The sequence below is a fragment of the Dermacentor andersoni genome, chromosome 4 (assembly GCF_023375885.2).
Source record: "Dermacentor andersoni chromosome 4, qqDerAnde1_hic_scaffold, whole genome shotgun sequence".
Taxonomy (NCBI): Eukaryota; Metazoa; Arthropoda; class Arachnida; order Ixodida; family Ixodidae; genus Dermacentor; species Dermacentor andersoni.
In genome coordinates this window covers 51,902,448-51,927,682 of record NC_092817.1, presented here as the reverse complement: position 1 = coordinate 51,927,682, position 25,235 = coordinate 51,902,448, and the positions used below count along the sequence as shown (strand labels likewise).

At 46.6% G+C, this 25,235-nt stretch overlaps 1 protein-coding gene across 1 annotated transcript in view; it reads left to right on the top strand.

Annotated features, from left to right (window-relative positions):
* Positions 1-8,263: 8,263 nt before the first annotated feature.
* LOC126537156 (uncharacterized) overlaps positions 8,264-25,235 on the top strand; it is an 89,148-nt gene continuing 72,176 nt past the window's right edge. The window contains exon 1 of the mRNA XM_050184324.3: positions 8,264-8,785. Coding sequence (XP_050040281.1) covers positions 8,717-8,785 — 69 coding nt within the window. The 5' untranslated portion in view covers positions 8,264-8,716. The remainder of the gene's footprint in view (positions 8,786-25,235) is intronic.

Genomic DNA, 25,235 nt, shown 5'->3' with positions numbered 1-25,235 from the left:
AGAACAAGCTCCATCGTCCATAGCAAAGCGGTGATGTATGTGCTTAGAAACTTTTTCTGGACCCGATCTATAATGTCACTGTAGACAGATGCGTTTCCAGTTGAGGAAGGCAGATTGTTGTGTACAACTCGCGGAGCGATGTATGAGAATTGAATTCCCTCGATAGTCTGCAAACAGAGCCAGGAGATCGCATACCCGGCATTGCAAAGCGTTTAGTGTGAGCTGAAAAGTGTAATGTTGTATCAAAAAAGTACAATGCGATCATTGATCTCACAGACGTTACACAATGGTACAGGATCTACAGAATAAGAAAAAAAGCCATGATTGCGGTTTTTCCTGTGGAAGTCATGATTTCGGTTTTAGCAGCATTCACGGCGAGGTTATTATCTCTGCACCATTTAGAAAAAGAAAGCAGGTCCGACTGCAGGGTGCGACAATCATCAACAGTATGAATTTCATTTAAAATCTTGATGTCATCGTCATATAGAAGTAATGAAGAATTCCGAATATCAGAAAGAGCGTCATTAATAAATTTTTTTAAAAAGGAGTGGTCCTCATACTGATCCTTGCGGGACGCCGCTAGTTGCCATGTAAAAAGAAGACGTTGGGCGATTGGCGTTAACATAACATGATCTATCAAGAAGATAACTGCGCTAGAGATTGACAACTGAAGAGTCAACACCAAAGTGCGTAAGCTTGATCAAAAGCAGTGAGTGGCTGACCAGATAAAAACCTTTGTTGAGGTCACAGTAAATGGTGTCACCTTGCCCCCTTTATAGCACCGGCGCGGAGATTTGCGTCATGAAACTTGCGAGATTTTAGATTGTGGAGCGGCCGATGAGAAATTCATGCTGATTCAGAATCAAGGAGTTTTTCGCAGTAAACGATACGTTGTGAACAGCAAGCTCAAGAATCTTAGACGTGGCACAGAGAATTGAAATGGGTTGATAAATGCAGACATCGGTTTTACAGCCAGACTTAAATACAGCAAAAACACGAGCAGTTTTCCAAATGCGAGGAAAAGGGGAAGTATTAAGAGAATTATTAAATACAGGTGTCAATACTGGGGCAAGTATACTGCCTTACGGTTTTAGTATTGCGGAGGAGATGCCGTCAGGGCCACATGATAGGGAAGGCTTCAAGCGCTGAAGGCATTCGATCGCTGATGAGCATTTCGTCAAGCAACACAGCACTAGATGTAGGAACCTTCGTGCGCTGCTGACTGACACGAGCGCTGAAACCTCAAGCCTTATATTAGGATGAGAAATGGGCAGCAAAAGAGTCCGCGACTACTTAGACTTCTGGTACTTAAGAGTCAAGCAGCCGAAAACACCACGTTTACTAGAGCGCTTGCCGATACACTTGCAAAATTCCGCCGACCGGTCGAAGGCGCTCTTTTCCAATCATGCAATATATGTGGCGTGATCCCGCTTATAAAAAAGCCGGAATGAAGAACAACCACAACAACAACAACAACAACAACAATAATAATAATAATAATAGTAGTAGTAATAATAATAATAATAATAATAATAATAATAATAATAATAATAATAATAGTTTTAGTGCAACATTTCTTTCAATTCACCATCTCCTATTTGCCGAAAAACAAGTCTCTCTAGAATTCGCCTCTGCGAATCTCCGAGGCGCAATTAAGTTCTTTAACCTCCGAAGGATGGCGACACCATGGCAGTGCACAACCGTGTTTTCTCTATTCAGCGAGATGTGGCGCTGCAGTTTCATCAGGATCTTGAACAATGCGCTCAATGAATCGGAGTGTATCCACACTTGAAACGCTGAATATAAAAAGTGACTGTTAACAGCCTAAAATTACGTATAGGAAATGAAATAATTGAAGAGTTCCATTTGTTTCACACAAGTCCCGTTTACAACAGCCAGGCCTGCGCATCTTATGAAATTTGAGTCCTCCGGTGCTTCGCGCATGTAATGCAACGGGGCGCGTTTGTATGCAAGCGTGCGTGCGTGTTGATTTAATATATTGTTAGAGCATTGCATTGCGTTCGTATTGGTATCAAAGGGCCGTATCTAAGCCTGACTCACACACACACAGATCAGCTCAGTACACGATCGTTCTTGCGTTAGCTGGGTTCGTACGCACTGAAATGCAACTTGCACGACCGCAGACCGAACCCGAGACGTCTCGCTCAGCAGCAAAAAACCATATCCACATCGTGGCAGCGGGCGCGTGCATGCGTGCGTGCGTGTGTGTGTGTGTTTGTATGTGTGTGACACAGCTAGGTTTCGTCCGATCATCATCATCCTATTAACGACCGCTGAAGTACGTTCGTAAGTGGCAGAATTTTAGCCCTTGCAGCACTTCCGCTGTCGTTTTGCACATCGTATGTATAAGTCGAGATTCTCTTAGAACACGCTCAAAGAACAATCGCAATAGTTGCAGAGGTTGTTGTAGCATACAGACGATCGATCCTGACACGTATATAAATTCGCGATCGAACCAACTCCGCGCCAACAGGATATCGATGAATTAAGAACGCTGAGAGCAGAAACGCAACACCAGACGGTAGTCAAGGTGGTGCTAAGTAGTGCTCGACGTAGTCTGGATGTGGCACCAGTGTAAAAGAAGTTTAGCAGAGACTGTAATGGCGAAGTGAAACGCAGCATAATTAATAGCAAACAAGACACCGTGTTTATCTACAAGGGAAGAAAACAGGTTGATTGCGTCAAAGCACAAATAATGAGATTCAAAATAAACCTGTCGCCCAGACGTGTAGCATAGCCTTTTCTTACAAGGTATCCACAGAACTCCAGCCAGGAGGAGGAGAAAATGAAAGGAAGGAAAGGTAGGGAGTTCTGGTTTGCAACCCTACACGGGGAAAGGTGTTTAAAGGATGAAAAGAAAGAAAAGAGAAGGGACGAAGGTATTATCAGTGCGAATACGTCCGGCTGGCCATCACTTCAGGCGCACAATCAGTCACTGCATGAGCCCAGTTGATTTCATGAACCCTAGCAACACCCGTTTCGCTTTGTAAGCCTGCAACGCGTGCGGCCATGGTCCAAGAATTTTAGTCTCTGAAAATGGTCTATAGGTTCGTGCATTTCTTGGCATGTGCTGCAAAACTGTTTTTCTGCATGCTTGAGTTGCGTGCCATGCCAAGGGCGTGTCGACCAACAGGTCGAGCGTTACGACCCAGCGAGTATCACGGGCCGGTTCATCGTTATATATAGAGATAGATATGAAGGGATAGGGTGCTATTTTTATGCTTCCCTACAGAGAGCACGGCTCAGTACCTCTGGGAGAAGGGCATAGGGGAAGAAAAGAGAGGAAGAGAGATGGTTGTGTACGTAAAGGCAGGTTGCACAAGGGCGCGAGCAAGCGTGTCAGAGCGACACTATAGCCCGGTCTCTTCAAGGTGCTCTATCAAGCACCAGAAGGCACGAGACTCATGATGTGCTGCGAATAGACGGCTCTGTGTGGAGTCTGATGGGAGGCTGAGGTGGCGAAGCGTCTTGCAAAGGCGGGAACGCTCAGCATTGAAGGCTGGGCAGGTGCAGAGTAGGTGGTCGAGAATGTAATCTTCATGGCACTTGCCATAAGCTGGAGAGAATCGAGGCCCGTTCCTTGCAGAAGAGGCGAGCAGCAGTCCACACGCTGCCGGTACGCAGATTTAGCAGAATGGTCCGCTCTTGACTTGAGAGTGGCTTTTCCAGCAGCAGGCAGGGGGTTTACCGATGGCTACTCATGGGTCTGGGTGAATTTAAACCATAATAAGCTTCAGCAGGGTATGTTTGGTGTAGTCTGATGCTACCATAGCAGGTGAAAGGGCGTCGCTGCACTGCGCGCCGCCTTCGCCAGTGTATATGCATCCTCGTTGCCGGCAATCCCTACTTGTGAAGGCAGCCAGTAGAGGTACACAGACAACCCACTGGCCCGATGAGCCAGGTGTTTCCTACGCAGCATGGCTGTGTTGAAGAAAGTTTTGTCCGGTCGGAGGAGTTAGAAACGGGCTACGAGTGAGAAACATGACGCCTGCGGGGCGTTAAGGAAGGTCTTTTTCAAGGGCATCTGCCACGAGATGAAGGCCCGCAAACTCGGCAACTGCGGAGGTCTCCGGGAATGGGAGTTGACATTGCAAGGAGCAGTGTAGGGATGGGGCTACATATTCTGCAGCCTTTGATGCGGATTCAGGTAGAACTGTGCCATCTTAATAGATGTGGACATGCACCCGGAGCTGCTTCTGGTGTTTCTGTGGTGTTTCTGCTTCTGGTGTTAGGCTGTGGCTAGCTGGAGGTCACAGACCGGAGACCACTCCTTAATCAGTCCTTCGAGAGAAATACTCAAATTCAGCGGCTTCTTGTGTGGTATTGGTTGTAGGACGGAACGAGATGGCTCATCTCTGATTATGTACGCATACAGCTTGCTCATACTGTCCATCCGCGAGGACAGACAACTTCGTAGGTGAACGACTAGGGCCTCTCCATCAGATGCATGGGGCAGTCTGTGGTTGAGCCCCCTCTGTAGGAGGTTGCGCCCCCTCTGTAGGAGAAAGGAAAGAAGGACGTGGGTATACCAAGGATCATCCTTGACTTTCCGATGTTGCAGCTCTAGCTGGTGAAGCCTCGTTCGTGACAGGCCCATTAGTGGAAGGATGTAACGGATCTGACGTGACCGCCGCGTTGTATAGTCGGCGGGCACACCTCGTTGCACATCTTTGGCCTCACAGAAGAAGCTTGCTTATCGCTCTTGAGACTTTGTTCACCTGGAAGAGGATAGGCGGGAACCAATGTGAGGCGATGGTCAATTCGAAGACCAAGGTACGTGGCCGTCTGCTGCCATGGAGGTCTCTAGTGGCTAAGGGATAACTGGCGGGTGGTCCTGCGTGCTGCCGCCCTCGGGGCTGATGGAGTTGAACAAAACCACCACTGAGTTTAGCGCGTTCTGCAGCAATTTTCTGACACCAGGGAAGCTTCTCAGGGCTCTAACAGTGCAACATTGTCAGCATACACAGAGCACTGTACGAGAAATCCTTTGGCGTAAGGGGTGACCATCGAGACCTGAGTCAGCGCCAGATTAAATAAGAATGGGCTCAGTGCCGAACCTTAAGGTACGCCGACTGTAACATCCGAGCCATACGCAGAGTTCGCTGTCGTTCAGGAAGCTGGACAAAAAACCTGCGTAGGCTGCCGGACACAACGAGGCGGTCCACGGCTGCCTTAATAATTGGGTTGGGCAGGCTGCCAAAAATTCCCAGAACGTCCAGCAGAGTGAGGACAGCCACCTCACCGTTGTGTCTAGCTTACTCCAGGATGGAAACGGACGTTAGCAATTGAATCAGCCGTGTAATGCCGCCATCGGGGTCTGGTCTGTCCATTCGTATGGAAAGTCAAGGCAGCAGAAATCCACTCAAGGTAGGTCAGTACAACGGCCTCCATTACCTTGAAGGCAGCAGATGTTAGGGATATCGGGCTTTAGGATGAGAGAACTTTTGCAGGGTCTCCAGGTTTCAGCATCGTGACGGCCATTGCCGTGAGTCAGGATTCTGAAAACTGGTCTCCCAAACCGTGTTCATAAACTCCAACATACGGTGCTTCTCCGGGTCCTCCAGATTGCGCAGCATTTAGAAGACGATCAGCGCAGCCGAAGCTACGGAGAACTGTGGAGGCACCTTCTGTGGTCCCGACGGGATTGTCTGCAGCTAACTCCTTGCCGCGCTCGAAGCGCTCCCACATTCCATGAGCCCGCCATTATGTCGTGCCGGCCGTCGACCTCGTAGATGACATGTGGGAGTATAGATACCCTGAAGTTAGAGTATGGCGTCCTAAGGGCAAAGGGTCGGTCTCACCCCCCCCCCCCCCCTATTGATGCGATATGTCAATGGCGGGTGGAGGCACCTCACGAAGGGAATTTCAAGCCATGAACCCTCTTGTTAGGGAGAACTTTGCACGGAGTCTAACCTGAAAGAAGCTCAGAGTCTCCACGCTACGATGCACATACTGGAAATGTACCCCTTTATATCTCTACTCTGCTATAGAGCTAAAATTCCGGCTAGTTGGTGATTCATATATAACCGTCAAAAGGAAGCGCGTAGCAAACAAAGGACGAAAGGAGAAGACACATACACAGCGCTTAGCTCTCCTGTTTCCCCAGCTTGGCCTGGTCTCCTCATTACTGAGGGGAACTTTGACCCTGACCCAGAACCACGATACCTTAGTGTATAGAAAGGAAGAGAACTTTCCGCATAAGTGCTGGGATATATATATATATATGCCAGCACTATGCATGTATAGATACATAAAGTCATATCATAAGAAGCCCACAAACAATGACACCAAGGACAGCATAGGAGAAATTATCTGCAGTTCTTTATTGAACTAAATGATAAATAAAATGGAAATGAATGTTGGGTTCGTATCCGCCACCTACGGCCAGTTGTTTTGTCATCCACTTTCAACTGAATTTGTTGTGCGTGTCGACGTGCATAACCCCCCCCACACAAACACACGCATATATATATATATATATATATATATATATATATATATATATATATATATTTAGAGAGCGAGAGAAAGAGGGGAAACATGGTGTGTCTATTATTGTTAGTAACGACCATATATTATATATATATATATATATATATATATATATATATATATATATATATATATATATATATATATTATTTTACATTGCGACCAATTTATGCGCCTTCCATTTGCATCTGTAGATATCGCCATCCCGCGTAACTCTTCGTCATTTGTTCAGATCGTGATCAGCGCATGTCGTGTCTTCCTCGCCGCCATAGCTCGAAGTCGGCGAGAATGAAGCGGTTTCTTGTGTGCTTTTGTTATGGTTTCGTAAAAGGCGTGTAAAAGCACCCCTTTCCCCTAATCAAGAGTGGTAGTTCTCATGTGCTATAGCAGCAAGCGTTAGAAATAACAGTGGTAACACTGTTAATAACAGTGTTACCACAGTGTTACAGGTAATAACTGGTAATAACACATCAAAAAAGAAAAACCAACAAGCAGCTTGCGAGATGAACCGGCCCTTAACTGGCAGTGCTTTTGTGCAGATACTACCAGTCAAATTTCTTCGAAGCTTGGGCTAAGCTACATTACTGTCTATTGTAGGCCTTAGCACTAGCATACACAACATAGCACATCAACTTTCTGAGAACTTTCTTTAGTGCAGCTTTAGCGGCAACAACGCTTTGTTCAAGCAGCGCGTTTACGCAAAGCAGATGTACACATTACGCGACGCCCGCTGGAGACTACACATATACTGAGAGCGACCGCGTGCTATACGGTGCTTCGCCGCGAATGACTTCGTTGTCCCCACTTGTATGGCCTCTCATTCGTCAACTGCGTTCGTCATTTATTTATTCCTGCAGATCTTCGAAGAAACGTTTTGCAAAAGCTAAATGAAGTTTAGAAGGCCAAACAATTGTGAAAAGACGGTAACTTATACGGAACCAGCAGACGAAACAGCGGGCACGGAACACCATCCGCGAATGTATAGTTTCCTCACCCTGCACGCGTTAAATATTGCTGTGAAGCCCACTTTAGGAAAGTGATGCAGTGTGGCAGAGCCGAATGCAATGGCGCCTACCACCAGCGATGGCAGCAGCGCCGCAATAGAGAAACCATATAGCATGCAGCACGTCCGTCGGGGTAAGTGCGTGGCGCGGTCGCCGGGAGGACGTGCAAGCTGCAGTTGCGGTGGCAAGAAGAGCAGGCCCAAGTAGGCGGTCATCGCGGCCATGCTGCTACAGGCAGGCAGGTAGCAGTAATGGCGGCGGTTCGCTGCCCTCGCCCGCTGCGCCGAGAAGGAAATCAGGATCGCGCGCGCGCGCGCCCGTCTTGCGGCGGCATTCAGGGAGGGGGGCACAGCGGTAGGGGGGGTGGCCGGATCGGCCTGATAGAAGAGTGCACGCCCATACTGGCGCTCCCATTGGCTGCCAAAGAAGCCGCTGCTGCAACTTAGACGCCTCGCGGCTGGTGTGTTGCCGGACCGCGCCCAGTGCACGCGCTGCTTGCTCCTCGCCCCCAGGAGCGCGACCGCCGCTGCCGCCTTGCCTCTCCAAAGCCAGCAGCGTCGCGTCGGCAACGACGACCACCGGCACTTTCCCCCCCATTCAACAGGAAAGAGCGCGCGCGGGCGCGCAACGTTACCGTCCTCGAGCGTAACGTCTCCGAGGCGTCGGTCAGCGGCTGAAACGCCGTCTGCTGCTGCCGCCCCCGTCGCCGCGGGATGGACGCCGCGCGTCCATGAGCACCAACGACACTCGCCGCGCGACGATCGCGGTGGACTTCTTTGCGCACGTGCTCCGCGTGATCAGCCTACTCCCCCTCTCCCTCCTCCTCTCGTGATTGTAACGCCGACATTTTCGTCACCTTCTCAACCAGCACTGCAAAGAACCTCACTACCGTCACGACCTTCCCTGTTGACAAAAGGCTGCCGTGCCTTCTAGCCTGTTGAACAGTGAAAGACCTGCTACCGTTTGTGCTGCGGAACTGCCGTTGTTGTCATTGAGTAAGAACGCACCTTGCGAAGGAGTGCTGCTGCTGCTTGTCACACAGGTGGCACCGTTTCGTGCTTGGGAAACTGGTGGCCCTGTCCATTTGCGGCTGCGGTGCTCTGCTCAAGTACAGCGATCAGCACAGTGACGTGACGTTGGATTTCGCGTGGCGAACGTGAAGGACTGTGTGCGTCGCGTTTCAAGGACGTCCACCAGCTATGCTGGACCGCTGTGGATTTCAGCTTGCACCAGGGATGAATAACTTCGTTGCTCCCGTGCTTCCAAGGGTGAGTGCCTCCATATTCTCTCCTTCGATGCCGTACTTAATGCCTAATGCTCAATGTCTTGCTTCTGTACTTAATGTTTCAGCAGCTGAGGTGAAATCAACATGTGATTTCAGTAATATGCCATTTATCGGTATGTATCTAACGACAAAGATACAAATTCAAAACAACGTTTTCCCGCGACGCTAAAGGAATAAAGAATTTATCCAAAGATGGTAAACCATTAGCAAACAACAACGACACTGATCGAGACATAATCAACAAAATACGAACATCATTCATTGGCAGCTGCGAGTTCCAGCGTCATATGTACGTCTCGGAGAACCCTAGAATATTAAAACTTGGTATTGAACTGACAGCTAATAAAACGTTTAGAACGTTTCCCGAAGCCAGTGACGCTGTACTGGTAACTCAAATCCCTTTGCACAGTAATATCCTGTCACTTTACTTGTAATCACAGAGAGAGCTAAATTTTCAAGGCACGCTTTGCAACCAAAATATGCTAGCTGTTTCCCGACATCGATCACCGTAAGATCAGGCACGCACTACTGCTTCCCAATTTCTTCTTCGTTGTCTGCGTTCGTCATCAGTGAGAGAAGCTAAAGATGGCCATTCAGATTGTCACTGAATATGTTTTCGCTATTTCCTCGTTGTTATGCTCGAGAACCGCAGCACAAGCTATCGAAGAAAAATGAGCTCTCATTTGCGATACTAACGTTGCACACTCGTTTCCGAATGATATTGTTGAGGATACACTGAAGCTCACGCCGCACCGTCAAGAATTTAGTTATATGAACAGAAATGAACTCAGCAACTTTTGATTGGATACCATCATGTCAAGCGCACTTTGAAGATGAATGCTTCCTTTAAATATAACAAAAAAGCATTCTTTTAAAATTTTCCAATGTAACCAACTGCTTCGCATCGATGCTTATTGAAATTCAACATTTCACTGACGCAGTCTTGCAATCCAGTATACAATTCTGCTTGCGTAGCGTCTGTACAAACACTTTTCACATGCAGCCAAGTTAACGTCCATGCGCTATGTTATCATGGCCTTGTGCGCAATAATGCACAGCGCACACTATCTGCTGCACTATTGTACAATACACTCACTGAAAAAGTATTTTAAGAGATTGGAGGACGGTGCATCAGCCTCATGAATATACTACTTGCACGTCCGAAAAAGTACATCGCGAGAACGAGCACCGATCTATATTAATTAAAAGCTGGCGCAGATACCTAAAATATAAACTGGAAATTCATATGCCAGCTTACTCGGTTCTCAATTTTAGTAGATCCTGAGAAAATAACTGAGTTCTCTAACACAACATATTTCCGTTAATATGTACGGGTTTCCTGAATAAGGCCTGAACGAACGTAAACAAATGACGTGATGCTTTTATGCAGCTTGCTGAAATGCGAGCTGTTTTTTTACGCGTTATTTCGTTGGTCTTAAGTTGTACTGTATGCTTATTCTCCGGGTGTGAACTGGGTGCTTGTCCCTCTGCTGACTCGCTCTGCCAATTGTCTCCAATATGCCACCGAATCCCAATGTCGTTACATTACGTGAAATTTGTGAGCAGGTCTCGGTTGTATGCATACCAAAGTCGCTAAATCTGCCCGTAGGTAAAATAATTTACTGCACCAGTGCTGGCACTCGAGAGATTCCTTCATGCATGTTGTACCAAGAAACACGTGAACACTTTTCGCAATTCACTGTGAGTCACTGTTACTTCCTCTGAAACGCGATCACCTTGAACTAAGCGAATTTCTGCACGGCGCATAAAATGGCCTTGATTGGAAAGCAAACTTGCAGAGACCTACTACTCCTTTCTTGGCGTAAAACATGTTTAAGCAGGTTTAAGTCTCAACCCCTTGTGGTTGGCTTAAGGGGCTTAAAGCTCCCATCACAAGGAACAAGCTTCCGACGGCTTTTCGGCGTCGCCGGCGCCGTCAAGAACAATGCGACACTGGGGGCCGTAGCGCCGGCGTCTGTATAGTTGTATAAAAAGTGACCGTTTTGGTGGTTGTTGGAAGAAGGAAAGGAAAGGGAGAATCTAATGGCCGCACCGGTACGTGAATGACATTTGGCGGTCAACAAAAGTTGGGAGCCTGCAAATTTCTAGAATTTCACTTCTAGCCGTTGTTCAGAGAGATAGAGAGGGGAGGGGGGGGGGGGGCACTGTATAGAGATGAAGAGATGGAGAACATAGCGCCTCTTTCTCTCTGAATAATCTCGGAACAATGGCTAGAAGTGAAATCCCAGAAATTTGTAGGCTCCCCACATTTGTTTACCTTCAAGTGTGGAGGCGTTTTTGATATGGACAAACCACTTGCCCTCGCCTCCATTAGTCTCCCAGGCGAGTACGCAGATATATAGTCCCTAGGTGGGTATACAGATCGGCAGAGGAGAGAGGAAAAACCTTTATTTACGAGGTGGCTCGGCTGCTGAAGCTTTTTTGCCCGGAAATGATAGAGAGCTTTATGCTAGGGTGCCCAAGCGTTGAACGACTCAAACCATTGGAAGAGGAAAAGAACGTAAAGCGAGCACGAAAGAGCGCAAATGACCCACAATGGGGTTGCCGCCCCCAACGGTTGTGTGTAGTTTTGGCACCCTATTCTAAAACACTAACAGTCGCCTTTCCTACAATCAGACGCTAGCTGACGGCGATACTAACGCGGCACACCAGGTTGTATTAACTGAGCCCTTCGCTACTACTCCGACCTCCACCCGGGCTTCACCGATGTGAGGCATCGCTTCTGAACCGGCTTTGGTTGGGAGTGGCTTTGACGAAGGCGTGCACTACTTTGATTGGAATGACCGACAGTTCTACATGCGACGTCTGCGGCGTGGAAGAGAACATCGAACGTTTATTGTGCCACTGTCATCGATTTCAGTCGAAAAGACAAATATTATCTATCGCATTGCGACGACTGGACGATCGGCCGTTGTCTGTGCCAGTGCTACTTGAAGACCGTCCCCATCGCTCGTCAACCCACAAACCTATGAAGGCACTTTTGTCTTTCTTGAGGGCGAATGGCCTATGTGAACGGCTTTGACTCGCTCAGGCCCTACGCGTGCGTGCGCGAGCTCACCGCGGCTTTCCTCCCCCTCCCCTCCCTCTCTCTATCTTATCTATCTATACCCTCTTTCCGTTCCCGCAGAGTAGGGTAGCAAACCAGACAAATTTCTGGTTAACATCCTTGCCTTCTCTCTTTATTTCCTCCTCCCTCTTCCTTCCTGCGCGGACAACTCATCAAAAGCTTGTTCCTCGTGGCTGACCTGTGAAAAGAGTGTTTGCTTACCAACTGCGACAAACTTTGAGGAGCGACGACTTTGGCACCGCTTGCCTGCATGCTTCGCGTGAGCTTCGCGAATTCCTTGTTTGGACACACCCATAGAATGAGCTGAAAATTTACTTTCAAGGACTTCAGAGGGACCTATTTATTCAAGCGACCCTCTCCACTCTGTATGTTGCATCCATATAGAAAGGTCTGCGGTGAGTTGAGGGTTTTAGCATTCGTATATACCCAGCATAGGTTTGTAAAGCTAGCCAGTTTTCGGGATTCCTGTGGTTGAAACGCTACCGAGCGCTTCTTGCGATACTCCCCATGTCTTACAAATACCGTCTCCGGTAATCGACATTTTTCCCGAGTGCATTCAGCACGAAATACATTGTTTTGGTTCGGCTACGCACCATCGTGAAGGTACACACGTAGCATTACTTTCTGCAACCAATGCCGGATCCCACCAGCTCCGACAAAGAGAGGCATCAAAAACGGCGGGACTAAAAATTTTAGTCTCATAAATACGAAAAGAAAAAAAAGGCAGGGAGCGAACACTTATACGACCAATAAGCTTTCCGCCACCTAGAACGTGCTGGGAAGTGGCGCACAGAAGCAAGCAAGCGCCGCCCACTGTGAGCGATGCAGGTGCGCGCCTCCTGGTTTACCTTGGGGCTTGGAACGCGCACCCAGCGGTTGATCGCCATGCTGCGAGTGTTTCAGCGGTCGCTTCAAGGATTAGTTTTGTGCGGGCACGAAAAGAACCAACAAGAGAGACGTCTGGGGCTTCTGGGCGTAAGGAATGACCGGCATGCCAGCCACCGTGTTACTCCTGCGCCGCTACCGCGCACTTCTCCCTCATCATTCGACGCCTTTGCAGGTGCACGCCATCCGTTCGGGCGTCGAAGACCGGGATTCCCCGTTTCTGAGGCAAAGGCAGTAGACAAAAAGAGCTCGAACAGAAAGAGATATGCCGCATACAAGCGTGTTTATGATATCGTTTACCGTCGGCGCTTACTGGGAGCAGTGGCAACAGAGCGTGGGGATGGCATGCGAACGGAAGGGCGGAATCGTTACGCATAACCGTTGCTCTTCTCTGGATGTCTGCTCTGGTAAAACCATTGGCATTAAAATGTACTAAACAGTATACCTAAAGTTTGCTTGTTAAGTTAACGATGTATTACGTCAGTCGCTCCAAACTACAGTAAATAGAATGATTAGCAACTAATTTCCCAGCACAACTATGAAGAATAATGTATATTGAGTATCTACATAAAGCATACCTCGGGACATTGGTTGCATACCGGAGCGCCAACCATGGACATTCACCATACAAACACTAACAGTACAACGTATATATCCGCTTGTTAGTTTCATTATGTGTTTATTCACTGACATCTTCAGTGTCACTTGATATAATTCAGCATGCTATTTGGTACCTTTTCATTGGCAAGTACGACAGAAGAAACAAACCAGTTGCCAGATGGTCGGTAACCTTGTTGCAGTGCAGAATTTACAACAACAAAAAAGTAGGCCGCGAAAATTTTTCAAAATGTGCACCTCATAGCTCTATGTCGATTTTTATAGGTTGTAAGCACTTAATGTGAAGTTTTCTAATGCCATGCCGTGCTAATTACTTTAATGTTGAAGCAGCGTTGAAGAGAGCCCACAACATTGAACACGTCAGACACGTCAACAAGGTGATCAGTGAAACAGACTTCAACGCTAGAGGTTCGGTAAAAGTTTATAACGAGGTCCAGGTTACGAAACACTACACGAAATCTCGATCGGAAAACCACGCTAAATAAGTTAATGCGCTGAACCGCGCGTCTGTCACCTCACATTTATCAACAAATCTGCTCGCTGTTTAATCTTGATGCTGCTTGTTGTGCACGAAACGATAACTATACACACTTGCAACGGAACGCGTAACGAGACACATTACAACAAGATTAAAATTAAGGCGATTAACCCGCAGCGAGCTGCCCTCTTAAACCACAATGCTTTGGATTCTCTAAGGGACGCTTCCGTGGACTCTAATCTCATTGTTGCAGCGAGAGCCATTTTGGCGTGCGATAAATATTTTATTGAATAACTGCCTAATTTCCCTCTGTGCATTTACGTTTCTACATCGTCTGTTACGGCAGGTGTACGGGCTGTAATTCCTAAGCCTCCAATTCGGATGCTCTAGATGTTTGTGCTTGTTACTTATATATGTTACTTATGCGTGTTTCTCATATGATGCATCCCCAATTTGCATCACTCCTTTCGTATGCCAGACTTAAGGCTGCGCGAGCAACTCCGTCATTCGCTAAAAAGAGTGCCTCTCTTTCTCTCTCTATCTAAATGTGTGCATTACGTCGCAGATTTTCTTTAATGTGCATCTGTCGAATTTTTCGGCCTCCGACACTGCAAGACTCCAAGTTTCGTGCTGCCATAGTATTGACAGAGCGCTATACATAAAGCGCAAGTTCCTATCTAGTGAATTTCATGATATTTCTGGTCACAAACGTCAGCTGCAGTTTGCTCTAGTAGAGTTTATAGTATACTGCTGATTTACTTCATTTCTTCCTTTCTTTATTTCTTCTTCTTGCGCGCTCGAGCGATTTATTATCGAGGAAAACGGCGATTCAAGGCTAAGCTTCGCTTTCCCAGTTTCTCTATAGCGCCAAAACTAATCAACTTCTCCACAAGTTTACGGCATCTACAATCTGCCCCTGCTGCGCACTTGCAACAAAAAAAGAAAGAGACAGAGTATAGGATAGAAAAGAATACATGATATACGTATAATGCATCTTCAGGACGACGTGCTGCGCGTTTATGCTGAACGCACAGTCACTGTGCTCTTTCGCAGCAAATAAGCTCGCGGTGTTGCAATGTACATTTGGCTCCTCGAAGACTTACCCAAGCACAGGCAAACGATTATTCACAGCGGGGTGTCGATGACAAGGCATGCATATGCATACTGTGTCGCGTATGCATATCGCGTCCGCAGTTTCTCCATACTCCCGATTGCAAAAGTTCCCGATGGGGAACCTGCTGATGCTACCACGTGCGTCCTTCAGAAGCCGTAAGCTATTCCAGCTGTTACCTCAATAAAGCGCACCGCCTGAAGAAAGAAGGTGTCGTATTTATCAATATCTGTCAGAAGGATTTCTCAATCAAGATTTCTTGTTTAAATCGCCTGTGGTAGATAGCACAGTTCTTCTGTAGTTTAGTTACCTGGAGAGGCAGGCATTATTTGTTCGAGAAGAAGTGGTAAGGCATAACGAGCTAGTTTGCAGATTTTCACTAATTAGCTTTGTAATTATTTCTGTTAGTGAATGTATCGTAATTTACGACTGCTAGCCGGTGAGTCCACAAATCGTACCCACTTAGAACGTATTCAGAGTGTCACACGGCAGCTTCAATATATGCGTTCTCAAGGCGTACGACTAAATGCATTGCTCTTTATTGCGATAGCAATTATACGGAATCTCCAGACAAACTTCGGCCGTCGCCGTGATGTTTCGCATATATCTATGTATATGTATGATATATGTTTGTCTATGCCGCATATGCAAGGTTGATGTTATACTGTTAAACCGCCAAAGTTGCTCGAACAAGGCCCTAAATTCTTGACTGAGTTATTCCTGAGAATTTCCGAGAATTTCAACGCGCGGCAAAAGGTAATGAAACATTTCATTGGTGACACATTCCTTTTATCTCCAATATTCTCAGATTATTAAGTGAGAGACAGATAAGAAAGGGGAAAGGCGGGGAGGTTCACCAGATGGGTAGATCCGGTATGCTACCCTACGCTGGAGAGAGGTGGGAGGGGGAGGTAAAGTGATCGCAAAGTAGAGATAAAGAAAGAAAGGAGCCTAGGCATACAATCACAGTCAAATACTGTCACCGCATACCGTCACCACATAGCACAGTAGCACTTGTAGCACTATAAGCATCTGTTCAGGCTATAGCCGCTTGTCCAATTCTGTTGCCAGATTATTAAAGTGCGCCAAACAATATTAGGGCTCACAATATTAAAGTTATGTATCTTCACTGGCACAGCTCTTTACGGGCAGAGCAGTGGCGCCTGTGCGATGTCATTACAGGCCCTACACGTGTCCACGCCAGAAATTTTCGCGCGCCCACTTGTGTCGCATCCACTTATAGTATGAACGCCGTCCGAAGACCGCAAGCGTAACGCTAAAACTTTCTCTCGCTGCCTTTTTGTTAATTTATTTTTTCGTCCTAGATTCACAACATGGCGTTCTGGATAAAAGGTAATAGAACTTCGATGTCACTTTGAAGTCAACTTCGTTGGCACGCAGCTAAAAACCAGCGCTTGTTTCGAAAGTCGTTCCAAGTGGGCCTACCTTGAGAACTTACTGGTTTAATTCCGCAAATTTAAATATTTGGCCTAAATTATTTAGCAACATATTGGAAATTATTATGCTTTTTAATTTCCTGGGTCAAGTAATGTTCGCTTCTTCGAGCATTCCAGCTCAAGGATTAGAACATTGCTATCTGCCACAGGTGATTTTCTTTTTAATTCAGTGAACTAAAAAAACAAGGACAGTCCGTATATATATATATATATATATATATATATATATAGAGAGAGAGAGAGAGAGAGAGATTTAAATACTAAGAAAGGCAGAGCGGTCGCCCTGAGGTACTTTCCTCTAGCCAGTTACTCTATTCTGCGGAAACATGGAAAAAAAAGAGGGAGACGATGCTTGGCGATGACGACAGAGCGAAGCTATACAGGTAAAACACATAAAGTGGAAGTCCAGCGTAGAGTACCCAGGCCAGTAAGATACGAAAGTTTTCACAATGACTTGCCCATGCTTGCACGGTTAAGAACTTGATACAATTTGGCTACTATATCATGCCACTGGTATCGAGTTGTCATTCTAAGAACTTCTTCATGTTTACATTAAAGCTCCTCCTGGTTGGTGGAGACGTGTGTATGCAGGGGCATTAGTTTATGCAAGCGACACCTGTAGCGCTCGCCCCCCCCCCCAACACACACACACACCATGGGTATTATTACAACGCCGTGTCCAGTTCTTATGCATTCCAAGCAAAACAGAAATCTACGGTGCATTATAAGCGAGAAATAGACCACTTGTAGATTACCTATTTCCTTCGCTTACATATTAACATAGATTGTGGCATAAATGAACTCTGCCAGCTGTCCATGTAAAACTTTTCAACTTTTTCTTTTTCTCAACTGAAGTAACACTGCAATTATTTGTCGTGGAAGGTTTATGTTTGCATACAAGTTCACGACGCAGCTGTACGTTCGTATGCTTTCACAAATGAAAGCCTGACTAAATACCAATTGCACTGTCTACGAGCAGGCATATATCACTTCGTATGACGGGACTCGCTTTCATTAGTAAGTACAAGTAATTTTCCGTGTGTTGTCCTTGGTGTCTTTGTTGGCTTCTAATGATATGATTAATAAATATCGGGCCCCTCCGTTAACCCCCTTTCTTCTCGTTCATTACATAACGAGAGTCTCGAATCCGGAACATTGATGCCTTCAGGTAGCACGTGTGGGTTTATTGACCAGTTGCCTTCACCCAAAAAGATCACGTACTCGTGACGCCTGCGGCAGAAAGGATGTTCCACATCCGCCGCCAAGGTTTGTCAGTGGTGGCGCTGGATAACACTCCCAGGGTTAGTTCTAGTAGTAAAACATAAATAACTCAGAAAATGAATGGGAAGACGGCGCCACGGTAGCTCCATTGGTAGAGCAACGCACGCGTAATGAGAGGACGTGGGATCGTTCCCCACCTGCGGCAAGTCTTTTTAGCCACTTTCAATTCCATTAGTTTATAATTTCCTTACTTCAATTAGATAGTAGAAGTAATTTCCCCTGTGTTGTCCTTGGTGTCTTTGTTGGCTTCTTATGATATGATTAATAAAAATCGGGCCCCTCGGTTAACCCCCTATCTTCTAGTTCGTGACCCGCTATGACATATGAGCATGCGCATGTTGCCATCATAATGGGCTCTACTTCTGGCCGCACCAACTTTCTGCCCTTTCTTCCCGCATAATGTGAACGCATGCGATTCGCGTTGATTATCTCTCACACGCTCACGTTTGGCTTCAGCTCTATGGGCCTGTAAAGCGCCACATCCGCAAGCAGGTTTACCAATCTGGTAGGAAGATACACCGGCATTTATTACAGGTTTTGCCTACATTAAATTTCTCCTGTGTGGTTACGTTGGATAAGCCATCACTTGATCCTTGAAGCTTTTGTTACGATTTCGTATAAGCGTTCAAGTTCAATACGCCCGCTTCACTCTCTCAATGTGTGATCGACACATATTAAAAGGCGTCACCGCGCCGCGCCTCCTGTGGTAGTTACCCGAAGGTGCTGTGACTCAACAGCTATACATGATTTTGCGTCTGCAAATGACACGTCTGGCAGAGTAGTATAATTACCGGTACATAATACCGGTTTATACTCGCCTGCAGACATATCACACGCACCCACAACCACCCGCATCGCCTTCTCACCCCCCCCCCCCTCGTGGACCCTTCTCCGCATTCTCCCTCCACATTATTAAATAAAGCAGCTGTAGGCTGCTTTATTTAATAAGTTTGATACGCCAGATTACAAACGCTAATCGCTGTACCACTTCAACTCAACCAGCAAAATTTTGATATACAAGCAACATGGCTTCCATAATATCCTTTTCGTAGCTATACGTAGCTTCGCTTCCCATTCTTTCTTTTTCATTTTTGAAGCCGCGTGCGCTCAAGCAGGCGGACATGGCCTATTGTTTGAAAAAAAGAGGTCCCGCACCTTTACACGCTGTCTGTTCCGTTGTTCCCACGTACAACCGCAAAAAGAAGTGTGCCTCCAGGCAACAGGCGGTGACCTTTTCATTTCCTTTCTGTTCACCTCGCGTGCAACGCGATAAGGCCGCCCGGTCTGCTGTGCCCGAAACCAAACAGCGCGAACACCCTATGTGGTTTCCCCGGAGTCTGAAGGAAAGACATTTCGACATCTGGCGCTGCCGTCGACAGCAGATGACGTTTGGCTTCTGGTTGCGCAGTTCAGCTCGCCAAGGAACATCGCATCATGAGAGCAGAGGGTCAGGAGCCCCCACAATGGCGCGTCCTCCGTGTGGGCTTCGAAAACAAGAACATGACGATGCAAATGCAGAGTACGTTCTCGCTCACTCTGCGGTCTTTACACTACTTTCTTTTTTCTTTTTCTATAAACGAGAGAGAGAGAGAGAGAGATAGAGACAGACAGACAGAGAGAGAGAGAGAGAGGAGAAAGAATAACATCGTGTGTGCAGTGGCAACGCGTATTCTAAGGTTCATTGACCTCAGATTTAGTCGAGGCAGTGAATGGAGCAGGCATTAATGGGCAAAATATATTCTGCAAAACACACCCACTAAACGCAACACACTGAACCGTCTTATTGCGACTCACCTTTTCCGCACGTCCTTTAATAATAATAACGTCAAGAATGATGACAATAATAATAAGATGGTAGTGTGTCTTGCACTGAGCGGTTATCGGGTGTGGAGGCCATAACGAACCGTTTACGTCATTCTACGTGATCTTTCCTGTTGTCGATGTTTTGAACTCGTGACGAGAGATTATGGAAGCTAGCCTTCTTAAAAAGAAAAGGCTACACACGTGTCAGCCAACCGTCGCTTGGTCTGAGAGATGGTGAATATAGCCCGCTGCAAAAATCTGGTGTCGTAACCCGACGAATTTCAGGCGTCTGCGCAAGTGCGCGCACATGTGTGCTAAACTAACGGTGGCTATACTTTTTTTCGTGGTTTCATAATAAATTTGAGATTGAAGTCAACGCTTGTCCTGTCTGTTCTTTTCGTCTGTCCTCGTTCTTCGGCGCACTGTAGTTATTTCATCATGTCTTACGAACTCGCTCAAGCTTCCGTGGTTTTACAGAAGCAATGACTTGGCGTTGAAATACGTGGCGGCGTGGGGTAACGTATGAATAGAAATAGAGAGATATGCTCTTTATTTAAATGCAGAGAGGTTTCCCGGCGTATCCACCTTCGTGACACTCGGCAAGGGGACCGCAGAGGGTAGAGAAGGACAACTGTTTGAACCATTAAGTGATAAAATCTTCTAGTGATCACTCCATATTAGCAGCGTACGTATACAAAGCCGCATTGTGTTTGTCACCGCCCGCCATGACCTCTGTTGGCAAAAGATTCCGGATCATGTAGCGAGCCTTCTGCGGCGCTCATGGCGCTCTGCGTAGCACTCAATTTCTCTTTTTACAAAGTGTTGTATACGAGCATGTACTTGCAAATATGTGTGAAACGAAGTGCAAATGCCCCTTGGCAACATTGAGACTCTCATATGCCATCAAGATCGTGGGGTTGTCAAATGTCTCGAAACCAGCAACGTGCACAAATCCTTCTAAATACTTTACCACACACACGCAGCTTGTACAAATCCCGGCTACACCGGTTCAATAACAAGCTGATAAGACGAAAATAAAGATTAGAAATAACAACAAAAACAAAACGAGAAACAGCAACGACGACGACGTTTCATGCCCCACATACCTTAATAAAAATGTTGACAGACATTTATAGAAAGTGCAAGAAAATCGTTTGCACGTAGTTGTATGTATATATACAAGTCGTAAATACGACATCCATAAGCGCAACGCAACTTCAAGTTCTATGTGTGGTGCAAACATACGCATAGTACATATAAAATAAAATTGTGAACGCGGTTCCGATAAAAGGTCACTGTATGGCGATAATGTTTGTGACCTCCGAATTGATACTCTATTTGATCTTCAAGAACACCATATCTCAAGTTCAACCTAAAATCCCTTTGACCTTGACGAAAAGTGACTAGAAAGAGCCAGATTACAGTGAAAATTGTACGACATTTGCATACAGAATCACGGCGACAATGTGAAACACTCGAAAATGCAGTTATCGCGACAACCATAACACATTCGCAATACAATCTACAATCAAACGACATTCGTAAGACACGCATACCATAATGACAACACATTTATAAAACACTTAAAGAGGCACTCATAACGACAAATACAAGACCATATCAGAAATCTCAAGTGAAACGACAATCACATCTGCTAGCACAGCGACAATTAATTGCGTGCCGTTTAACGAACGATTCGGTTAAACATAGATTCCGACTTCTGCTTTGGACTTCCACAAATTTTGTTTTGTTTTGTTTTGTTCTCGGGTTTTGGTTTTTAGGGCTGGCAGTGTTACCCTGTCCAGCAATAGTAGTTATACAATCACACGCCGGGCGCCCAGTGCAAAACGCACTACAGACGACGCCTCCCTGAGGTGAAAAACAAATCTGTTTCCTGGAAGTATTTCTGTGCCCCACAAAAATTATTTTCCGAGCTTTCATTATAATGATCTATACCTGATGCAACTCTACGTTTTTTTTTTAACACTAACCGCTGTCGCACACACTTACAGACGTCGCTGAATGGCATCCACACTGGCGACAAAGATAGACTTTGGTTTATCCCGAAGTAACGCCGCATATCTGAGCCAAGTTGGCAGTAAGGACCGCAAGTAATTATTGAACTGTGGTGGAGTATCCTAACCTTTACTCCAAAAAATTACAATTTCAGCATGATTTACGGCGCGAAAGCGTGTGCGAGAAGCACGGCGATGACATGCTTGATCGCTAGTTGGTGTGCACGTCAGCTAGCGAGAACATGGACAAAGACACAGTGAGGAAACAACTGCACGCCTTCCTGTTCGCGTTATACTAATCCACGGATCTCGCCCGTTTCATTATATTCTACAGTCCGCGGTTCTCTATAGATAAGGTTAACTAATAATGTCTAACTCAAGAGGATGAACGCAGCATGCATTGTGACCGTGGCTGTGACAGCGATTAACGGTATACGGTAATAGACACATTGGGTGCACAGGCCCTGGTAGCCGGCGAGAAGGCATAAGCAGCCGTTATCACGGTCGACTTTCTTTTCACCGCTCATCCTTCTCGCAGTGTGTGATACACTCAAAGTCAGTGTCGTTCTTACGTGGTCGCGCGAACTTTGATAATGAAGGGACCTGCGCTTCATGCTGGTCCCTTCTACAACAAACTCAGTGCAGCTTTGTATACGTACGTTGCTAATATGGAATGATCACTAGACGATTATCTTACGTGATGGTTCAAACAGCACTAAAATAAAGAAAGGGAGATTAAGTTTAATAGTTTTGATCACACGCATGTTCGCAATTTCACATCAGTACCTACATATTGTTTTATGCGTGTTCTGCGCATATATATCCCAGTCGGACCCTTGCCTTTATGAGTTATGATTTATAAATGAAATCAGCGCCAAAAACATCACTCATAGACCGCAAATGACACCAAAGAAAGAAACCATTGCATTTAAGCATCGCTAATAGGTGAAAAAAATTTAATAATTGTGAAGCGGGCGCAATTGTCAGGCATGCGCAGTGCCTTTGGCGAAGGGTATCCAGTGCTCATTTCAAGAACGTAAAACCAACGTTTCAAATCCCAATCCTTTTTTTTTTTTAAATCCCAATCTCGAAGGAACCTTTTGTCATTGATCATTTACAATTTTTACTAATATTACATCCGTTATCAGGGTCGGCCAGCGCCTCTTTCGACAAACTGTTCTTGCGGATACGAACTTGTTTGTGAACACGGATTCGGAACCAGATCGTCCGCGATGTGGCGACGAATCCCTGGAAAACAGTTGCTTCGCGTTGCGCGCCGCGAAAGAGTGAGAGATCAAGACCGGACACGGTGTCGGGTCAAGACGGCTTATAGCATCACGCACGCTCTCGTTGCACTATAGCGGCCCTCATTATAGGACCCATCTATCGGGCAACAGTGAAGCCACACGCTTCCTTCCCTTTTCTTTTTTTTAGCACAAGCCGATACATTGACGTGCCAGTGAACGATAAGACAGCGGAATCATGCTTAGCGAGGGGAGTTTCTCGCCGCACAAGGGGGCGTTTCTAATCCATCCATCCATCTCGGCGCGGCGCCGCGTACCTAATGATCCCGCGAATGCGCACTGTGACCGCAGGGTAAGACCGCGCGAGAAATCCTCATGGGTTCACCGCACGCGACAGCTCCGGGGCAAACCACGCCCCGAGTGTCCTTCTCTTCGCTGCTTCGCGTATATAATTGGCGGTCCGCATGCTCCCGATCGCAGCCTCCAACACTGAGGATCCGGGAGTCGGGGTGCATTCGTCAGTTTGCGGTATCGTTGACGCACCGCGCCGCAATGCGTCCGATTGCGGTGGATGAGACGGCTTTTCTTTTTTCTTCTTTTTCTTGAGCAATTAAGATTTTTCCCGATAACTGGGCCGTTCGCGTGAGCCAATGCGCAGCACGCGCCTTCCCCGCCTCGGCGCAATCTCGCAGAATTCCTACACGGCGTACACGCGGCCCGTGTAGAGGTGCATTCGTCGCATAACGTTGTGCTGTCGTTTGCGCACGGTGATCTAAAGCGGTTCTGCGCTCTACAAACTCTGTATATATGGTGACGGCATGCGAGGCAATGCTACAAACACTGCGACGCGTGTGACTCGAACAAGGTTGGTACACTTCATTCGCTAAGTGTAAGCAAGTGAAAGTATCCTTACTACGTATCTACTTACTATCTGCTTTATATATCCTCTCCCCGAGCCTCAATTCCCGTGTTTTGTACTCCTACTCCCCCACGTCCCTCAGCTGGCCGTCAGGGTTCAGGGTCCAGCCTTATATAAATTGTACATACACTTACTGAAGAAGGCCGTGCAAGCTTATATTGCGCTTTCTGCGATCTACCGGCCTTTGCGAAAGCCTTTAACTGGAACGCCTTTTGTGTGTGCGTGTTTTTTTAGCGTTTTCCTCTCTGTCATCTTTCTGCCCCTATCTCCCATCCCCAGTGTAGGGTAGCAAACCGGAGACTGATATCTGGTTAACCTCCCTGCCTTTCCTCATCTCTCTCTCTCTCTCTCTCTCTCTACTTGTCCGGAAGTTAACTCCATTTTCGAGTGTTCTCTGCCAGCCCAAAACGAGTGCACCTGAGCACACGGTAGCGTACTCCGTTGGCGGGCGTATACGTAAATCGAGTTAAGTATACCGGAGAAGTCACTATGCAGTCCAATGAGTTTCCTGTGTTTCCAGCCTATACGAACGCGCGTCTCCTTCTCTAACGCCGCCGTGGCTGCGCATGGCTGTTCGATCGGCCGATCGCACACGCAACCCGCTCACTGTGTCATGGTGGTAATCTGCGGTGGATGCAAAGTCTGCGCGAGCCAAGATGGCTCGCCGCTTCACGTGCGTAGTCTTCCCGCGCGCCTTGCGTTGAAGGTCGCGTAATCTCAAGTTTCGCATACGCGTTCTAGAAAGAGGCCACACAAGGCATCCACCCTCTGTTTGTGCACATCACGCCAGCGTTGTGATAGCGGACGTTCGTGGTCATCGAATGAGATCCCTTCATTCGTTCCTGTGTGCGCGTGACGCCATGCTTGTTAATTTAATTAGTCGAATATTTAGTGCAGTTTATGGGGCCGATAAAAACTACATACCTTACTTCGTGTAACTGTTCAATAATTTGCTGTCACTATCAATGCTTCGCCTTTAGGGCGAAACTGCAACTTTCTTTTTCCTTGTCGCATTTTCGCTGTAAAGAACACGAATTTTATCCAAAAGAAAAATATTATTTTCAGTTCAGTTTACTAACAAACAATAAAGAAAGAAAATGAAAAGAATTAAGTAAACGCAACTGCTGTGGCGTTTCTGGTGAGGCACCTAAATTAGGTGGATTGTTTCGCTCCACAACATGTAGAGCAGAAAGCTGTCGTATGTGGCTTTCTGGTGGAGACCCTGTATACAAATGATATATAACCAAATTTGTCAAGTTGGAACATAGCTGCAATTGGGCTTTTGTTTATGTTGGTAAAAAAATATGGGCTCACTACGCGGCTACTTTCATCAGGCTTTGTTAATATGATCAAAACACCTACTCAAGTAACGGTGTCCACTTGGTCTGCTCTAGACTTGCTAATTACAAACTGCGAAACTGCAATTCGTGACGCTGATACATTAGCATGGGAAATTAGCTACCATTGTCCGATCTTTATGTGTTATGATGCTCCGGGGAAAACTGGAAAACGTCAGTGCGACTCAGTTACTGTT